At 44.9% G+C, this 15,293-nt stretch overlaps 1 protein-coding gene across 2 annotated transcripts in view; it reads left to right on the top strand.

Annotated features, from left to right (window-relative positions):
- The first annotated feature begins 4,787 nt into the window (after positions 1 to 4,787).
- The window catches only part of UBE2G2 (ubiquitin conjugating enzyme E2 G2), a 39,307-nt gene continuing 28,801 nt past the window's right edge, over positions 4,788 to 15,293 (top strand). The window contains exon 1 of one of the 2 annotated variants that reach the window (XM_077272152.1): positions 4,788 to 4,938. In XM_077272152.1, coding sequence (XP_077128267.1) covers positions 4,896 to 4,938 — 43 coding nt within the window. In that variant the 5' untranslated portion in view covers positions 4,788 to 4,895. The remainder of the gene's footprint in view (positions 4,939 to 15,293) is intronic. The other variant, XM_077272151.1, reaches the window with a different exon arrangement.

The following is a 15,293-nucleotide window of genomic DNA, read 5'->3' as shown; positions in this document are numbered from 1 at the left end:
AAAAATTATTTTTGGGGGAAATTTTTTATTTTTTTATTTTTACGGCTATGCGTTATAAACTGTAGTGAAACACTTGAGGGTTCAAAACTCTCAAAATACATCTAGATGAGTTGCTTAGGGGGTCTACTTTCCAAAATGGTGTCACTTGTGTTTTTTTTTTTACTGTTTAGGTACATTAGGGGCTCTGCAAATGCAATGTGACGCCTGCAGACCATTCCATCTAAGTCTGTATTCAAAATGGCGCTCCATCCCTTCCGAGCCCTCCCATGCGCCCAAACAGTGGTTCCCCCCCACATATGGGGTATCAGCGTACTCAGGACAAATTGTACAACAACTTTTGGGGTCCAATTTCTTCTCTTACCCTTGGGAAAATAAAAAATTGGGGGTGAAAAGATCATTTTTGTGAAAAAATATGATTTTTTATTTTTACGGTTCTGCAGTATAAACTTCTGTGAAGCACTTGGTGAGTCAAAGTGCTCACCACACCTCTAGATAAGCTCCTTAGGGGGTCTACTTTCCAAAATGGTGTCACTTGTGGGGGGTTTCAATGTTTAGGCATATCAGGGGCTCTCCAAACGCAACATGGCGTCCCATCTCAATTCCAGTCAATTTTGCATTGAAAAGTCAAATGGCGCTCCTTCGCTTCCGAGCTCTGTCATGCGCCCAAACAGTGGTTTACCTCCACATATGGGGTATCGGTGTACTCGGGACAAATTGTACAACATCTTTTGGGGTCCATTTTCTCCTGTTACCCTTGGTAAAATAAAACAAATTGGAGCTGAAGTAAATTTTGTGTGAAAAAAAGTTAAATGTTAATTTTTATTTTAACATTCCAAAAATTCCTGTGAAACACCTGAAGGGTTAATAAACTTCTTGAATGTGGTTTTGAGCATCTTGAGGGGTGCAGTTTTTAGAATGGTGTCACACTTGGGTATTTTCTATCATATAGACCCCTCAAAATGACTTCAAATGAGATGTGGTCCCTAAAAAAAAATGGTGGTGTAAAAATGAGAAATTGCTGGTCAACTTTTAACCCTTATAACTCCCTAACAAAAAAAAAAATTTTGGTTCCAAAATTGTGCTGATGTAAAGTAGACATGTGGGAAATGTTACTTATTAAGTATTTTGTGTGACATATCACTGTGATTTAATTGCATAAAAATTCAAAGTTGGAAAATTGCGAAATTTTCAAAATTTTCGCCAAATTTCAGTTTTTTTCACAAATAAACGCAAGTAATATCAAAGAAATTTTACCACTATCATGAAGTACAATATGTCACGAGAAAACAATGTCAGAATCACCGGGATCTGTTGAAGCGTTCCAGAGTTATAACGTTATAAAGGGACAGTGGTCAGAATTGTAAAAATTGGCCCGGTCCATAACGTGCAAACCACCCTTGGGGGTGAAGGGGTTAATCCTTATAACTTCCTAACAAAAAAAATTGTTTCAAAAATTGTACTGATGTAAAGTAGACATGTGGCAATGTTATTAAGTATTTTGTGTGACATGACTGATTTAAGGGTATAAGAATTCAAAGTTTGAAAATTGCTAAATTTGTCAAATTTCCATTTTTTTTCACAAATAAACGCAAGTCATATCGAAGAAATGTTACCACTATCATGAAGTACAATATGTCACGAAAAAAACAATCCCAGAATCACCGGGATCCAGAGTTATTACCTCATAAAGGGACAGTGGTCAGAATTGTAAAAACTGGACTGGTCATTAACGTGTAAACCACCTTGGGGGGTAAAGGGGTTAACAGAAGGGTACCAACAATTTGGTCCGTGTGTACAAAATGGTCAGGTGGTTCCTAGAAAAGTCAACACATCTCCCATACCTCACCTTAACTACCCCAAAACCAGCAAATCCTGAAATCTCTTGTGCCCTGTTGTCCGATCACACATCTGGGAATGTGGGTACCAAGTAATGAGAGGAATAGCTATGGCTAAAATGGTTTTTGTAGTATTAGACTCACATATTATGACTAATGATGGGCGAATATACTCGTTACTCGAGATTTCTCGAGCACGCTCGGGTGTCCTCCGAGTATTTTTTAGTGCTCGGAGATTTAGTTTTCATCGCCTCAGCTGAATGATTTACAGCTACTAGCCAGCATAAGTACATGTGGGGGTTGCCTGGTTGCTAGGGAATCCCCACATGTACGGTAATCAAGCTGGCTAATAGCTGTAAATCATTCGGCTGCGGCGAAGAAAACAATCTCCGAGCACTAAAAAATACTCAGAGGACACCCGAGCATGCTCGAGAAACGAGTATATTCGCTCATCACTAATTATGACCTAATAAAGTTAGTAAAGTAGATATGTGATGTTGGAAGGATAACCTATTCCCCTCTGATACATGAGGTACTACGCTCCCATCATACAAGACAGCTGGCATCTGCCAGCACCTTGCCCTAACACCAAAGACCAGTGCTAGCGCGGATTGTTACTGTTTAACCACTTCAATGCTTCGCTTAATCTTTGACACTGGCACGTAAGTGGTGGTTGCTGGCAGGGGTTTTGCCGATGGGTTGCAATGGCAGCTAGGGGCCTACTACAGGCCTCAGTCGTCACCATCTTTGCACTCCTAGTTCATAAAAGATAATTAAAGAAGTCGTCCACTACACTGTTTTAGTCACTGGTTTTGAAATTAATGCTTAAGGATAATGCCCCTAATGATCCCCGTATACCTTTTCTGCTAAGTTTCATGTCATTTTGCTTCACTTCCTAGGCCCTGGAATGAGCGCTGCAATCACAGATAGATATGGTGCATATTAGATTGGATGGATAGATGGGGAGAATGGGACTAAATATAACAGATAGATAACTATAAAGATGAGATTACATCAGGGCCGCACAACACATGGGCCGCATGCAGCCAGTTTGCCTTGCAGCCCAGAGACAGGAGACTCCTGTCCTCATCTTCCTACATCTAAATGTATTTGTGTTTTTGATATGCAAAGATATTTGAATACATGAACAGAAGGGAAGCGCTCATCACCCCCACCCCGACACCCAGCAATGTGATGCTCTACACCGCACTGCTGCTGGCAACAACACGGTGGGGAATGGTAAGCGAGTCATGGGAGAGTCAAAGATTACATGTCCTGGCACTTAATGTAGCTTGGAGGGGAGATAAGAGGGTTTGGGGCATTTTGGTACTAAATTGCCATATTAAGGGGCAATTGGGGGAAAATTGTGAAAGGAGGTACAGTATAGCAAGGGGCAGTGTGTAATATAGAGGGGCAGTGTGTGTGTGTGTGTGTTATAGAGGGGCAGTGTGTGTGTGTGTGTGTGTGTGTGTGTAATATAGAGGGGCAGTGTGTGTGTGTGTGTAATATAGAGGGGCAGTGTGTGTGTGTGTGTGTGTGTGTGTGTGTGTGTGTGTGTGTGTAATATAGAGGGGCAGTGTGTGTGTGTGTGTGTGTGTGGGGGGGGTTATAGAGAGAACCAGTATGAGGGGAAATTACAGAGAAGGGCAGAGTGTGGGCCATATTATAGAGAGGTGCAGTGTGGGGAGACATTTTGTGCAGGAAGCACAGTGAGGGGCAACTGTAGCCACACCAACCCCATGGTCAGCTGCCACCCCGAGATACAATCAGCAGTCACACTGGGCTAAAGTCAGCCGCCATGTCGGGCCACAGTCAGCAGCCACACCGGGGTAGTCAGTAGTCACGTCGGGCCACAGTCAGCCGCCACGCCGGGGTACAGTCAGCCACCAGTTATCCGCCATGCCGGGCTACAGTCAGCAGACACACCAGAGTACAGTCAGCCGCCGCACCGGGGTAGTCAGCAGCCACACTGGGCTAGAGTCAGCCGCCACGTCGGGCCACAGTCAGCAGCCACGATGAGGTAGTCAGCAGCCACGTCGGGCCAGTCAGCCACCAAGCCGGAGTACAGTCAGCAGCCATGCCGGGATAGTCAGCAGCCATGTTGAGCCACAGTCAGCCACCAGTTATCCGCCATGCTGGGCTACAGTCAGTAGACACACCGGGGTACAGTCAGCTGCCACACCGGGGGTACAGTCAGCTGCCTGCCACACCGGGGGTACAGTCAGCAACCGCACCGGGGTAGTCAGCCACCAAGTTGGGCCAGTCAGCAGCCACGCCGAGGTAGTCAGCAGCCACGCCGGGCCACAGTTATCCGCCACGCCACAGTCAGCTGCCGCACCAGGGTACAGTCAGCCGCCACGCCGGGCCACAGTCAGCCGCCATGCCGGGCTAGTCAGTAGACACACCGGGGTACAGTCAGCCGCCACACCGGGCCACAGTTATCCGCCACACCGGGGTACAGTCAGCCACCGCACCGGGGTACAGTCAGCAGCCACAGTTATCCGCCACACCGGGGTACAGTCAGTAGACACACCGGGGTACAGTCAGCCGCCACACTGGTCCACAGTTATCCACCACACCGGGGTACAGTCAGCCGCCACACTGGTCCACAGTTATCCACCACACCGGGGTACAGTCAGCCGCCACACCGGGTTAGTCAGCCGCAATGCCCGGGTACAGTCAGTAGCTTTCTCATTAGCTCTCAGATAATAGCGATAGCACTCTGGCAGAGGAGACCTGATGGCTGTGTTGAATACAGGCCTTCTCTGGCTTAGCTGACGTCCTCACTACAGCGCACAGCAGCACAGAGCGGGGCCACTGCTGATCGTTATTACAGGACACATCATTCCCGGTAAGAACGCGCAAACCTGAATCCCGAACTCACATTGCCGCATGCGCAGTTAGAGCTACACCTCTGCCAGCCATTGAGCTATGGCCGCGGCGCCAGCGCGCACTTCAGTTTCTAAAGCGCATGCGCGTAGACAGCCGTTGTTTGACGTGTACCGGAAGTGGTTCTAAGGATTTCCGTAAACAAACAGCGGAGGCGGCCTGGTTCCGGTGATGGCTGGGACGGCTCTGAAACGGCTGATGGCCGAGTATAAACGTGAGTCGTGTAGGAAAATTAGGTGCAGCCAGAGCTCTTAGTTCTGTGTACACACGCGGGAAGCACTGCCATGACACTGGTACATACACTCTGTAGGTACAGCATTGGGCTATACATGTACTGCGCAGTTACTGCAGCCTGTCACCTGCCATCCCATGCGGAGGATAGCCAGACAGCAGTGCCTGCCAGCAGTATGGCGCCCCCTGACTCCCACTCCTCTCTTTGTCTCCTCTCCTGACCCCCACTTCTCCCCTCTCTGCAGGTTCCCTCTGCTCCTCCATGTTCTGCCATCATTAACCCCTTCCTGCATCTTCACATAGCAGCATGTCCCAGCGGTATTGTGTGCACTATAATGTACCTTTTATTACATCCCGGCGATCGCACACACTCATAAGCTTTGCCCATGATGACGACGACGATGACGACTATGCTCCTTCCTGCCGGCATCAAGCATGGTTACTGATAACCACCTAAATGCCACGGTCACACAAACAGCAGAGTGAACTTGGAGTGCCAACGGGTGCCATGGCAACCAGTGGTTTCACAAATGCCCCCAGCATACCACGGCTATATACCTAGTTTATCCCATTATATAGTGCCATTAATTCCACAGCGCTTTACAGACATCATCACTGTCACCATTGGGGCTCACAATCTAGATTCCCTATCAGTATGTCTTTGGAGTGTGGGGGGAATCCGAAGAACCAGGAGGAACCTCCATTCAGTACTACTGTAGGGCTGAGTTGCAATACCAGACACAGTCCTCAGTCAGGGGTGGCTTTGTTGCTGGAAGAGAGTAACCCCTTTAACTAAAAAGTCTTCATTGTACCTTTTCTTTAAAAAGTTTTCAAAAGGCTTTTTTACTACACCTTCCCCCTCAAAAGTAATAGTTAAAGGGGTTGTCCGTTATACAAGTCTGCAGTTACTTCATGCTGTCTGTATTCTCCGGTGCCAGCATCGGGAGCGGACGGTCATGAGACCGCAAGTATGTGATTTGCATACTGCCAGCTACATTCTGACTAGACGTGTCCTGCCTCACTCAATACACTTGCATTGATTGAGGCCGTGCACTTCTAGTCGGCACGTGACCACATGTATGCAGAACACATATAGGTGCTTCTCACAAAATTAGAATATCATCAAAAAGTTAATTTATTTCAGTTTTTCGATACAAAAAGTGAAGCTCATATACTCTATAGAGTCATTACAAACAGAGTGATCTATTTCAAGTGTTTTTTGTTTCTGGTAATGTTGATGATTATGGCTTACAGCCAATGAAAACCCAAAAGTCATTATCTCAGTAAGTTAGAATACTTTATAACACCAGCTTGAAAACTGATTTTAAAATCTGAATTGTTGGCCTACTGAAACGTATGTTCAGCAAATGCACTCAATACTTGGTCGGGGCTCCATGTGCATCAATTACTGCATCAATGCTGTGTGGCATGGAGGCGATCAGCTTGTGGCACTGCTGAGGTGTTATGGAAGCCCAGGTTGCTTTGATAGCAGCCTTCAGTCTGTCTGCATTGTTGGGTCTGGGGTCTATGTCCCGGAACACAGCGAAATACTTCCGGGACATTGCGCGCCCGCGCATGCGCAGTAATGCTTTTTGGCTTTGCCTGCAGTTGGGCAAATCATATTGCATGTGCGCGAGGCAAGATTGCATTGAGCACGCGCGAACTATGGAGGACACCTACTCAATTCACGAAAATATTGTGGACAGCGGGGAAGGATGGGGTGGAGAAAAGACGAAACACCGCCCCATGGGACCGGACACAGGGCATTTACATATTCTGCAAATTTGAGGTGACAGATTCCCTTTAAGGTCAGGCGAGTTTGCTGCCAATCAGGCACAGTGATACTGTTGTTTGTAAACCAGGTATTGGTACTTTTGGCAGTGTGGACAGGTGCCAAGTCCTGGTGATGAATGAAATCGCCATCTCCAAAAAGCTTGTCGGCAGAGGGAAGCATGAAGTGCTCTAACATTTCCTAGTAGACGGTTGTGCTGACTTTGGTCTTGATAAAACACAGTGGACCTACACCAGCAGATGACATCTCTCCCCACCATTACTGATTGTGGAAACTTCACACTAGACCTCCAGCAGCTTGGATTGTGGCCTCTCCACTCTTCCTCCAGACTCTGGGACCTTGATTTCCAAATGAAATGCAAAATTTACTTTCATCTGAAAACAACACCTTGGACCACTGAGCAACAGTCCTGTTCTTTTTCTTCTTGGCCCAGGTAAGACGCTTCTGGCATTGTCTATTGGTCATGAGTGGCTTGACACAAGGAATGCGACACTTGTAGCCCATGTCCTGGATACGTCTGTGTGTGGTGGCTCTTGAAGCAATGACTCCAGCAGCAGTCCACTCCTTGTGAATCTCCCCCAAATTTTTGAATGTTCTTTTTTTAACAGTCCTATCAAGGCTGCGGTTATACCAGTTGCCTGTGCACCTTTTTCTATCACACTTCTTCCTAACACTCAACTTTCCAGTAATATGCTTGGATACAGCACTCTGTGAACAGCCAGTTTGTTTAGCAATGACCTTTTGTGGCTTACCCTCCTTGTGGAGTGTGTCAATGACTGCCTTCTGGACATCTGTCAAGTCAGCAGTCTTCCCCATGATTGTGGAGCCTACTGAAATAGACTAAGGGACCTTTTTAAAAACTTAAGCCTTTGCAGGTGTTTTTTGCTAATTATTCTAATATACTGAGATAATGACTTCTGGGTTTTCATTGGCTGTAAGCCATAATCATCAACATTAACAGAAATAAACACTTGAAATAGATCCCTCTGTGTGTAATGACTCTGTATAATATATGAGTTTCACTTTTTGTATTGAAGAACTGAAATAAATGTAACTTTTTGATGATATTGTAATTTAGTGAGAAGCACCTGTATCTGCTATGAAAAGGTTCTCAACAAAATAAAATAACATCATTCCAAACAAAAACACACTTTTGGCTACATCAACTAGAGGACAAATAAGTTATTGCTCATTGTGTACATAAAAGCTTTTTTTTTCTGTAGAATGTACCATTATTGTGTTAAAATAGTGAAAAACAAAATACTAAAACATAGAAGTTCTTATCTGGGGAATGCAAAGTTTCCCCACTAGATGGCACAGCAAACCTCTAAGTGATGGAGAAGCTGTAGGACGTAAGGCTGCAGGTGAATAACAACCTCTTAGGCTAAGGTCGCACGACTGTAGATTCTCTCCTCCTGGCAAATCTCTTTTCTCTATTCTGTCAGTTTTTAATTTTTTTTTCCATGGACTCATTGACTTGCATGGGGTGAAGTCCAGTAAGAATATTGGATTCAAATCATGCATGCTGCCATTTTTTTTCTTGGTCCAAGGTAAAAATCAGACTTGTTCACTGCCCCATAGAATAACTTTGGTCTGAATACAATCCAATGTTTTATCGGATCACGCAAGCCAGCGCTGTCAGTCACCGGTGAGGCAGGCGGATCTGTGGCCAAAACCCAGGGTGCTCCAAGCACCGCAATTAGCACATTTGATTAAATGTTAGACTCTGCAGAATGGAAACAGTTATTAAAACACTAAGGGCCCCACTCATTAACCCCTTTCTTACGATTAGATTTTTTGTTTTTGCTCTTTTGTTTTTTCCTCTTATTCATCCAAGAGCCATAGCTTTGTTTGTGTGTCATTTTAGCCATGCGAGGGCTTGGTTTTTTTTTTCAGAGCAAGTTGTACTTTACAATTACACTATCCATTTTACCTGGTGATGTACTGGAAAGCGGGAAAAATTTATTAAAGTGTAGAAAAATAGCCAAAGAACCCTGCAATTGTGCAAATATGTTTTTTTTTATGTAATGCATTCATTATACGGTAAATAATGACCTAGAAATATGATTCTCCAAGTCAGTACTATTACTGCAATACCAAACATGCATAGTTTTTTTTTTAAAGGGGATATCCAGGATTTTGTAAAAACAAAAAAAAGCGCCTAAACACTAACAGGCAGGTAAAAACGGACAGCACTAGGATGTGTCACACGGATGTGTGACAATAACCAGAGGGTACGTGCACACATCTGTAAGATGCTGATGGACTCATTGGGGCTTCCAAGGAAGGCCTAGCTTTGCCGGAGATTTTGCCTATGTTTTTGCAGTGGCTCCACCACCTGCTTCTTTTCTCTGTTATGGAAACTATGATTAGCAAGCAGCTTCCTACCACAGTAAGCTCTGGCCGTCTGACGTCCCAGCCAGGCTTGCAGACTGCGCCTGTGCGGGCAGTGCGGGGCTGTGTTATGCATTATGCACAGTGCAGGGCTAGGATTTCAAAGGTGGGTGGCTGCACTGCCCGCACAGGCGCAGTCTGCAAGCCTGGCTGGGACGTCAGATGGCCAGAGCTTACTGCGCCTGTGCAGCACAGTACTACACAGCGCAGGCGCCGGTTTTAAAACGTAAACAGCGCTGAGGGGGCGGCGACGAAAGACCATGAAGATTGGAGTGATGGCAGAGGAGCGTTTCGAGCTGGGGAGTGAGGATCCGCCTCCATGGCTAGAGACAGGAATTGTGGCTAAGTATCAAATCGCTTTATTTTGGGTATACTTGAACCTAAAACTAAAAGAGCCACCTTGTTAGAATGCAGCATTACTGCTGCACAAGGTGGCTCTTTTAGTTTATAACGGCTGGAGGGGGGTGACAGTGGCCCTTTAAAGGGAATTCGCTTATAAGCTAAGGCCTCCGGCATCAGGGGCGCCCCCGATGTATCCTGAAAGATAAGAAAAACAAGTTAGATTATACTCACCCAGGGGCGGTCCCGCTGCGGTCCGGTCCGATGGGCGTCGCGGTCTGGGTCCAGCGCCTCCCATCTTCATAGGATGTCGTCCTCTTTTTTGCTCCTGTCACGGCTCCTGCACAGACCATTTCCGGTGACTACCTCTTGAAGCTCATCAAGAGAATGCCAAGAGTGTGCAAAGCAGTCATCAAAGCAAAAGGTGGCTACTTTGAAGAACCTAGAATATAAGACATATCTTCATTTGTTTCACACTTTTTTGTTAAGTATATAATTCCACATATGTTAATTCATAGTTTTGATGCCTTCAGTGTGAATGTACAATTTTCATAATCATGAAAATACAGAAAAATCTTTAAATGAGGTGTGTCCAAACTTTTGGTCTGTACTATGTATACACAAAATAGTTAATAAATAACATTTCCCACATGTCTACTTTACATCAGCACAATTTTGAAAACATATCTTTTTTTATATTAGGACGTTAAAAGGGTTAAAAGTTGACCAGCGATTTCTCATTTTCCCAATCAAATTTACCAAACAATTTGTTTTAGGCACCACATTATATTTGACGTCACTTTGAGGGGCCCATATGACAGAAAATACCCAAAAGTGACACCATTCTAAAAACTGCACCCCTCAAGCTGAGCAAATCCACATTCAAGAAGTTTATTAACCCTTCAGGTACCTCATAGGAACTGAAGCAATGTGGAAGGAAAAAATAAACCTTTAACTTTTTTTCCACAAAAATTTTACTTTAGACCCAGTTTTTTATTTTCCCAAGGGTATCAGGAGAAAATGGACAACAAAATTTGTCATGTTCCTTTTGGAGAACCCCTAATGTGCCTAAGGGTACTTTCACACTTGCGTCTTATGGCGTACGTCACAATGCGTCGTTTTGGAGAAAAAACGCATTCTGCAAAGTTGCCCGCAGGATGCGTTTTTTCTCCATAGACTTACATTAGCGACAGATTGCCACACGTCGCATCCGTCGTGCGACGGATGCATCTTGTTTTGGCGGACCGTCGGCACAAAAAAAAGTTCCATGTAACTTTTTTTGTGCGTCGCGTCCGCCATTTTCGACCACGCATGCGCGGCCAGAACTCTGCCCCCTCCTCCCCGGAACTCACAATGGGCAGCGGATGCGTTGTAAAACTGCATCCGCTGCCCACGTCTTGCAGTTATTTCACAGCGTCCGTCGGTACGTCGGCCTGACGCATTGCCACAGGCCCGTACCGACGGATCAGTGTGAAAGTAGCCTAAGCAGTGTTTGAATATGTTCCCTCGCTTCATGTTTTGGGGCTGTTCAACAGCCACAACACATGTGGGGTTCCCTAACAAACAGGCCATCCCTGATTGTGTTGTGGCGGTCTAACAGCCCCTAATCATGCAGCCGCGGGGTCTCGAACATATTACGTGAGCATGCTCTGATAACACGTTATCCGAGCACGTCCGCTCATCACTATCCAGTACGTCTAATAGTCCGCAGAATACGATGACTTAATTTAGGCACATCTATGGTTTGTATCAGTGCACAAGCAAAGAGAAAAGCAATCTGTACCGCTGCAGCAACTGTGCCAAAACGCCCGATTCCGGGGTCAAAGTCGCTGTAAGCATCCGTGCACGGGCTCTCGGGAGCCAACCTAGAAAAAACCAATACCAAAGAATAAGGGTGGCACTCACCGTCCCATAAAATCCAGTTTATTGAACCATCTAAAACATCCTCGGTAGGGGAGTCCCTAGGGACTTTAGCTGTTCCGGGTATATGGACCTCGTCACTTCCTCTCTCCAGGACCCGTAGAAGCGCAGTTGCACAAAACAGCCATCGTCCATTTCACTCCACGTGTGACTCCCATGCCGAGGATGTTTTAGACTGTTTCAATAAACTGGATTTTATGGGACGGTGAGTGCCACCCTTATTCTTTTTTTCACACGGACATCTATGGTTTGATTTCTTTGCCTGTGTGGATTGGATGGGTTGTTTCTGATGTGGTAAAAATTTATAGAAATAAATTTATTTAGAAAATTGGTGATGTGTTCGATACATATTTTACCCAGTGTATTTAGTAAGGTTTAGGGTTAAAACATTTTTCCTGGGAGAGCTTCTTTAAGACGGTCATATTAGCTATTTGACTTGCTCAATAATTCACATTTGCTCTCAAGTCAATTGAGTCTGCAACACAGAAACATCAGAAATTGAAATAAAACAGCGTCCTAGAGTCCCAATGTTCTGCCACTAGATGGCGACCTCACCCAACTATGAATGCAATGTCTGCCCTCATATCCTTTCCCATGTGCCAAGAATCATGAGCTGCTTAGAGGGCAATCTTAAAAGGACCATCTTGGGTGAAAGAAGAGACTTCAAAGATAATTCAGTGTAAAAGCAAAATGCAATACAATGGTAGTTTAGTATTTCAGGCACTCATGCTATTCAGAGATATGTAGAATGGAAGGAGCTGGACAAGTTCCTGATAACTACATCTGAGCTTTGGTAACAAGACACAAAGCTGCCACGGTCAGAATATTATGTACTATGATAATGAGACTTTCAGTAAATAGGCAATTTTCATCTTCCCAGGAAAAGGGATCTTCTTTTTGTTCCAGAAGCAGCGCCCCTCTTCTTCTTTGGCTGTGTTTGGTACTGCAGCTCAGTCATATTCAAGTGTAAATGTTCTTTGTGAAACCTCTCTCTAATGATAAAATCATGAACCTCGACATCAAAGGTTGCAATGCCTCAAGATGGGAGAGTTGATATTAAGAGGTAGGGCAGAGTTTACACAGGCCCACGCACAATGTGATCTCGCCATGGTGATGGAACAGGATCCGTCTCATGATGAAGGAGGGCATCCAGAACAGCAGGAGAAGGAGCAAAACTCATATCGTCAGGGGCACAGTGCAATGTGGAGCTTTGGCCTGCATCATACATAAGGAGCATATACAGTACGGAAAGTATTCAGATGCCTTAATTTTTTCACTCTTTGTTTCATTGCAGCCATTTGGTAAATTCAAAAAGTTCATTTTTTCTCATTAATGTACACTCTCCACCCCATCTTGACTGAAAAACACAGAAATGTAGTAATTTTGGCAAATTTATTAAAAAAAGAAAAACTGAAATATGGCTGCAATGAAACAAAGTGAAAAATTTTAAGGGGTCTATATACTTTCTGTACCCACAGTATGTGGTGCAATAGAATGTACCAGTCTCTTGGTAGTCCCAGCAATGGGTCATTGTCACATTGTAAGGCCGGTTTCACACTTGCGTTTGGAGCAGCTGCGGAGGGCTGCGGACTTCCTCCGTGAAGCCCCGCCCTCTGCCGCTAGCTCCGCCTACTTCTGCATGCGGCCTGCGTACCTATCTTTAACATTAGGTACGCAGGTCGTGCGGCTGTATGCGGAGGCTGCCGCATGCGTCGTTTTGACGCTGCAGATAAAAAAAAAAAATGCTACAGGCTACGTCCTACGCTGGTCGCCGCAGCGTCAAAACGACGCATGCGGCAGCCTCCGCATACAGCCGCACGACCTGCGTACCTAATGTTAAAGATGGGTACGCAGGCCGCTTGCGGGCGGCATGCAGAAGTAGGCGGAGCTAGCGGCGGAGGGCGGGGCTTCACGGAGGAAGTCCGCAGCCCTCCGCAGCTGCTCCAAACGCAAGTGTGAAACCAGCCTAAGCTGTTATCTCACTGCCCTGTGTATGACACCCGATCTGTTATTTTCTGATTGATTGTAGAGCAAATATTAAGTTATCTGGCTACATTCATCTAAGAATTGTGGTTGATTGGCTTAGCCAGCTGCTCATAGAGGTTGATACAGGGACACTGTCTCTGTAAACTTTACACTGGTTTATTGAGGTACATAATAAGTAATAAGTCAGGGCAGGGTTAGCAACACAAACACAGCCTTTCTTGCCGAACAGGAAAGCAAAAACAAATGACATAGTCCGTGTTGCTATGGTGATCTGCCTTTTCCAGAAACAAACATAGGAAAAAAGTTTCAACTTTCCTTACCCACAAACATCGCTCTGGAGCTCCCATCTCCAGGCACACCAAACACTAAATGAGCCAGAAGGCTGTGTATTTATCCTCTGGACTCCACCCTGGGGTGGAGATTATGGTGAACAGCATCCTACCCATTCTACAGCTGTTCATCAAACCTAGCCCTAAACATGGCCGATTAACCCCTCTCAGCACTTAGTGTGCTGGAGCATTTTTCTAGGTTCATATCACTGAAGCTAATAGCCTCGGTGATACATATCTCCCCTCCAATTCTTTGCCAGTGACTTAGCCACAAAATGTAGAAAAACTTAGACTTGTATGTAATCGACTTCTCACATCTACAATGTAATGTACAGTTGAATTTGATCAGTCTTTTATTTACAAGCGGCACATCAGCATTTCCGTGCACATGTTCGATCTTGATATGGTCTTCAGAATTCATTAAAATCTGATGGCCAAGCTTTCAGAATACAGGACTAGTCTGAACAGCCCAGTGTATGGCCATATAGTGCTTTAGATTTAGGTTGTGTTACCACTTCCAATTACCGTACATGGCCATACATTAAGCTGTGCCAGACTAGTCCTACATTCTGCAAGCTGGGCCGTCAAAACTGATGAAGGTGACAAGACGAAGAACATTCAGACCAAATCTGATGTGCTGATTCTGAGGCAACGAATAGTGATCAAATTACACCATGGGTGCAGAGCGTTGCATTTGTAGGTTATATATGGCAGCAAGAACCTACCTTAGCTATCTTTTGTCAGTCAGTGCCCCTACCTTAGCTATCTTTTGTCAGTCAGTGCCCCTACCTTAGCTATCTTTTGTCAATCAGTGCCGAGGTTCTTTTATTCTGATTTTTCACTTGTAATTAGATCAGTAACAGGCAGTTGTAAGCTGCTGATTTCAGGCCGTAATTAGACTGTAAGATTGTTGAGACTCTGTTCAGTGTTGCATTACAAATAGAAGCCATGATACGGAGCTGAAGCCATCACGTTTGGGTTCTGTTGTGTCGTTTTGGCAGGAAGAAAATACTACACTATTTGTCCCTTGAAATATGCCAGAACCTGTGATGGAAGCCTTATAATTAGTGATGAGCGAATATACTCGTTACTCAAGATTTCTCGAGCATGCTCGGGGGTCCTCTATTTTTTTAGTGCCCGGAGATTTAGTTTTCTTTGCCGCAAATCTAAAATACTGACCCAATACTGAGCGTGACCTAAAATCTAAAATACTGACCCAATACTGACCGTGGCCTAAAATCTAAAATACTGACCCAATACTGAACGTGACCTAAAATCTAAAATACTGACCCAATACTGAGCGTAGCCTAAAATCTAAAATACTGACCCAATACTGAGCGTGGCCTAAAATCTAAAATACTGACCCAATACTGAACGTGACCTAAAATCTAAAATACTGACCCAATACTGAGCGTGGCCTAAAATCTAAAATACTGACCCAATACTGAGCGTGACCTAAAATCTAAAATACTGATCCAATACTGAGCGTGGACTAAAATCTAAAATACTGACCCAATACTGAACGTGACCTAAAATCTAAAATACTGACCCAATACTGAACGTGACCTAAAATCTAAA

This window comes from Ranitomeya variabilis, chromosome 7 (assembly GCF_051348905.1).
Source record: "Ranitomeya variabilis isolate aRanVar5 chromosome 7, aRanVar5.hap1, whole genome shotgun sequence".
NCBI lineage: Eukaryota > Metazoa > Chordata > Amphibia > Anura > Dendrobatidae > Ranitomeya > Ranitomeya variabilis.
This window is presented reverse-complemented; position numbering and strand designations above follow the sequence as displayed.